General features: G+C 45.3%; 2 protein-coding genes across 2 annotated transcripts; both read right to left on the bottom strand.

The window, feature by feature from the left end:
• Positions 1 to 458: 458 nt before the first annotated feature.
• On the bottom strand, positions 459 to 2,930 carry LOC132706951 (uncharacterized). The gene has a single exon (XM_060678549.1). The coding sequence runs from the start codon at positions 2,928 to 2,930 to the stop codon at positions 459 to 461; it is 2,472 nt and encodes an 823-aa protein (XP_060534532.1).
• A 48-nt stretch (positions 2,931 to 2,978) lies between these two features.
• Positions 2,979 to 4,304, bottom strand: LOC132706949 (uncharacterized). The gene is made up of 2 exons (XM_060678548.1): positions 3,383 to 4,304; positions 2,979 to 3,340 (listed from the first exon to the last, which is right to left on the bottom strand). The coding sequence occupies exons 1-2, from the start codon at positions 4,302 to 4,304 to the stop codon at positions 2,979 to 2,981; spliced, it is 1,284 nt and encodes a 427-aa protein (XP_060534531.1).
• Between the last annotated feature and the right edge of the window lie 1,323 nt (positions 4,305 to 5,627).

Raw genomic sequence — 5,627 nt, 5'->3', positions numbered from 1 at the left:
CAAAAGAGAGCTTGTTTTTTCGTGGTTCGCACTACGGACGCTCACGCAAGTCTGTCTTTTCGCGCGGCTTAACCAAGGTCGGGTATGGTGGGGGTGTTGTATACACAGCGCGAAAATAAAAAGTTAACCCAAGGGAAAAAAAATTATGAAGTTACCGAAAAATGTTATTCAACCCTTAACATTCCGGCCTCCCAAAAATACCCAATTTTTCCCATAAACTTATCCTATACTATATACACGGTTGCCCCTTGAACAGGTTAACAGTTAGGGACAAAAGATAATTTGACCAAAGGTCGATCGAAAGTGCCTTTGGCCGTGTGCACTTGCACAACGCGAATTTCCTTGTCGGAACTGGGGTACAAGCGCGTGATGCGGCCCAGAAGCCACTTTAACGGGGGGAGGTTCTCGTCTTTAATTAAAACCAACTGACCAACTTTTGGGGGGTTAGTCGTGGTGTTCTACTTGTGCCGTTGCTGCGGCTGGTGGAGGTATTCCCGATGCCATCTGTCCCAGAAGTGCTGATGCAACTGCTGCATGAGCTGCCAACGAGTGAGTCTGTTAGTGTTCAGATTTGCTAAAGTGTCGTCGGGAGGGGCAGATAGGGGCTCCAGGATCAGAAAATGCCCAGGAGTAAGGCTATGCAAATCGTTTGGGTTGGAACTCAAACTACATAATGGGCGGGAATTCAGTATGGATTCCACCTGAGCTAACACTGTCGACATTTCCTCGAAAGTCAGGACACGAAACAAATGGGTCTTTACCGACTTGACGCCGGCCTCCCAAAGACCTCCAAAGTGAGGACTGGAGGGTGCGTTGAAGTGCCAGCGCACCTCACACTGGTCGGCGGACTGCTGGCAATACTGTACCAACAACCGGTTAGCACCGACAAAATTTCTACCCTGATCACTATACATGTCAGTGCAACGCCCGCGGCGAGCGACAAAGCGCCGAAAAGCGGCCAAGAATGCGTCTGAGCTGAGTTCAGAAGTCAATTCCAAATGGATGGCTTTGGTAGCCATGCAAACGAATAGGCAAATGTAAGCCTTTTGAGTCTTAGCGCCGCGCCTTCGCGCAAGGGTAATGGAAATTGGACCGGCGAAATCGACACCGGTATGCGCGAATGGCTTGATTTGTGATACACGAACGGGGGGTAAATCAGCCATGAATGGCTGTACACAAGAAGGTTGGACACGGAAGCATCGGTAACACTGCGATAGGGTGTGACGAATTGCTCGTGTTGTGAAATCTGGTACAACAACGATTGGGGGCCCGGGTAGCAATTTTCCATAATGGAACTTTTCGGTCACGAGTTCGGTAAAGCGATGGTCTCGAGGTAGTAGAAGAGGATGTTTTGCGTCGAAAGACAACGCAGAACCTCGGAGTCTGCCACCGACTCGAATGAGACCGTGCTCGTCGATAAAGGGCGATAGGGAGCGTAAAGGTTTGGGGCACAGTTTACCGTTTCGAAGACACTTCAACAAACCGGCGAACACCTCACGTTGGACGTATCCTGTCAGCAACGTGCGGGCGCGGTACGTGTCCGCAAAAGACAAATTATCAAGCGCTCGCTTCGGAACGGGGGTACGACAATTATTTAGAAACCTACAACAATAAGCCAGGATCCTCTCAATTTTTCGTAACGACGAGAAACAGGTTAACAGTTCTCCTAGCGAGTCAACTAAAGGGGTGGACACAGAAGTCAACACTGGCTTACGTTCCAGTTCCAGATCGTCTCCGGGGGTGAAGTCGGAGGTGGGCCACTCTTCCACCGGAAGACGCAACCAAGGGGGACCACAGAACCAAGAAGGGTGAATTAATATTTGCTCGGGGAAAAGCCCTCGGGATGCGCAGTCAGCAGTGTTGGATGAACCGGCGACGTGATGCCAGGAACTGGGGGAAATGATGTCCTGAATGAGGGACACGCGATTGGCCACAAAAGTTTTCCATCTGTGGGGGGAGGACTTTATCCAAGACAACGCAATTTTGGAGTCACTCCAGGCGAATACTCTCGTGATAGTCAACTCAGAGGCTATAGTGGATCGGACGAAATCTACGAGTTGGGCGAGCAGCAACGCTGAGCACAACTCCAGACGGGGGATCGACACTCGTTTCAAAGGCGCTACCCGATTCTTTGCACACAGAAGGGTGACAGAGATATGGTCCTCTCTGACGCTTCGCAAATACACGGCGGCACCGTATCCGCGCTCCGAGGCGTCACAAAATCCGTGCGTTTTCACCTGGACGCCATTGCTAGGCAGTACCCGACGAGGGATTGTCAGCCCAGAAAGACTGTCCAGCTGAGACGAAAACGAACTCCAACCTTCGAATATGTCGCGCGGGGGAGGTGCAACCCAATCGACGCCCTGGGACCAAAGCCTCTGTAGCAGAATTTTGGCAGTCAACACGACCGGGGATAAAAAACCTAGGGGATCGTATATTTGGGCTACTTGCGACAAAATATTCCTTTTTATGCACGTCCTATCCGCTACTTGGATGCGGTAGGAGAACACATCCCGTAAGGGACACCACTGCAATCCCAACACCTTTAAACTGGGATTGTCGTCTCCGCAGAGGGAAACGGGTTGATGATGTGAAGCGGGGAGTGAACTCAATAACTCGGAGGAGTTATTGAGCTTTAGCAGCGATACTAATTGATCCCTCAACTCACGGGCTTCCTCCAACGAGTCTGTTCCTCCGATAATGTCGTCGATGTAGGTTTGGCAATCTAGGAGACGGGCTGCTAACGGGTAACGCGCTCCTTCGTCCCTAGCAAGCTGATGCAACACGCGAATAGCCAAGTATGGGCTACAACTTAGTCCATAGACCACCGTTGACAAGACGTACTCTCGCACTGCTTCGCGGGGATCAAAACGCCACAGAATCCGCTGGCAGAGGTGGTCGGCGTCACTCACTAGGATTTGACGATACATCTGACGAATATCGGTGGTGAAAACCACACAGTACAGTCGAAAGATGAGCTAAATGCCTCCAATGTCGGATTGGAGCTTGGGACCCGTAAATAGAAGATCGTTCAGAGACCGTCCGTTGGAAGTTTTGGCTGAAGCATCAAATACAACACGCAATTCAAGGGGTTCGCTATGTGGCTTCCAGACGGCGTGATGAGGAATGTAGTAACCTTGGGGAGAGGGGGGCAGGTCGCTAACGAGTGCCATGTGACCTTGTTCCCAATAATCTCTCAAGAACTCGTTGTAGGCTAATCGCAAAGTTGGGTTCTTGGCCAAACGCGCCTCTAACAACTGGAATCGCCTAAGGGCTTGAAGGTAAGATTCACCAAGTGAAGGGTGTTTTTCCTTAAAGGGTAAGGATACGACGTATCTACCTGAAAGGGCACGGGAATGGGTAGAGAGAAAGATCTCCTCACACAATTTGTCTTCAGGAGACATAAAGGTCTTTGAAGGGACAGACTCGAGTTCCCAAAATCTCTTCAAAGAAACATCAACAGCAGTACTCACAGTGGTATAAAAACTAAAGAGAGAAGATGGTTCTAAAGAATTCACTTTTCCTAGGACAACCCATCCGAAGATGGTCCGAAAAGCGCATGGGCCACCGTTCTGTCCTTTTCTAAATCCAGGCAAACAAATATCTCCGTAAACCTCTGCCCCTAAAAGCACGTCTATTTCGTTGGGTTTACAGAAGTGGGGATCAGCCAAGGGTAGGGACCTGAGATGTTTTAGATTCTGCTTATCAATCACCTGGTAGGGTACCTTATCACAAATAGATGGAATAACTAAAGCCTCTATATGGAGAGCAGGGGATTTTCTTTGGGAGGGGGTCACGCCCAGGGCAACCTTCCCTAACGCAGACGTCAACATTTGGTTGAGGGCTTGAATTGGTGTCGGGGAGAGAGACCTTGGAAGCTCCAATTTCTTCGCAAAGGAATCTGTCACAAAACTGGCTTGACTAGATGAATCCAACAGTGCACGACAAGTAACAAGTCTGCCAGATTTATCCGAAACGGACACCAAGCAAGTGACAAAGAGCACGACCTTTTGACAGGAGAGATTGGTCATCATGGTCACCGGACTAGGGATAGTACCTTCCTGGTTGCCGGGAGCAAGGGGAGCTTCATTCGACGGGGAGGGGGTAGTAGCATTTCCAAAATGCACTAAAGTATGGTGGCGCTTGCCACATACACGACAATTAATCTTGGAGGGGCATCTTCCAACACCATGGGATCGCGCGAAGCAATTAAAGCACAAACGATGTTGCTTGATGAACACATGCCTTTGAGGGGGCTCAAGAGATAGGAAGGGATCACACTTTGTCAGAGGATGGTAGTCCATAGGGCAGTATAAACACTTACTCGTGCAACTCACATCAGCACTCGGAGGGGTAGACGTCGCTATCATAGATGTGGGTCCACGTGTATCGGTTGAAACTCGCTTCGAAACCTCAAGCCTCTTAATTCAATGAATTCGCGTCTGTCTTTACTTAGACGGCTGACTAGATTGAAGTCAGTCGTTAAAGTCGGACAACAAACTCAATAACAACATCCAAGGCTCCAGGTGGTAATCGAACCTACAACCTGCTGCAAGTCAAGTTGGCAGGTCTAACGACTTACCAACCGAGCCATCCTCGATCACTCAAAAAAAAATTATTCTTTTTTTATTTAGTTGCACGAATTGCTATTTTTCGATTATTTAATTATTATTGCATATATAAATCTTCAGCTCCATTAAGCAACATTATTAAAATAATGTTTTAATTAAACAAAGTGGCACCAACCAGTTTTGTTTTTTTATATGCGAATATTTTGCAATAACTTCTGAATCTTTTTAAATTTTTGGGTACATTTTTAGAACTATTACTTTCTTCCGAAAATTTCTACTAAATACCATTTAGAGCGTCGTTCGAAGTATTAGAAATATTGAATATTAATATTTATATTATAGAAATATCCAATATAAATGGTTGTCTAATGCAATAGGAAAAGAGGTTGTTGGAATTTGCAAATTAAAATATCATTTGCTAAATACTTATCTAAATAACTGGGTAATAAAGTACTTTGATTTGATAATAATATATTAATATTAATATGTCGCCTATTAAAATCCGCAACATATAAAAACTATTTTAAACTATTTTCTTGAACGATTTAAGTTCTTCAATTTTGCTTTTAATCAAACCAAAATAAATGAAAAAAGAAACATTTCTACATTTTAGTAACAGTAATCATTTTGAAATGAACTGATAGAAGTTATTCGATAAAAGTGTTCTTTTTAATAGTTATTTTTCTTCATTGTCCCCTAAGATATAAATAAAAATAAAGTTGTACAAGGAATAAGTGGGACAAAAAGTAAAGAATTTAGCTCCGCCTCTCTCAAATAGTGGGTTCAGAATAGAATGTGAGCAAGCTTCATTTAAGTTCTGAAGAAGCCATCAGGATGATTGGCGAAACGTCAGCTAACTTTATTTATAAACAGACAATGCAGAAGTGATCTAAAAGGTTTGTAAATAGCCGTCTGAAGAAAATGTTAATTTTGACGAGTAACGAATGCCGCTCTCATCGCAGTTGTCTGTGTTCTTTATAATTTTATAAAAATTTAAAAAATCATTATTTTTATTAAAACTGAAATAGTTTCTTCTAATTATTCCTTCTAAATATA

The sequence above is a fragment of the Cylas formicarius genome, unplaced genomic scaffold (genome assembly GCF_029955315.1).
Source record: "Cylas formicarius isolate icCylForm1 unplaced genomic scaffold, icCylForm1.1 PGA_scaffold_9__14_contigs__length_23061073, whole genome shotgun sequence".
Lineage (NCBI taxonomy): Eukaryota > Metazoa > Arthropoda > Insecta > Coleoptera > Brentidae > Cylas > Cylas formicarius.
This window is presented reverse-complemented; position numbering and strand designations above follow the sequence as displayed.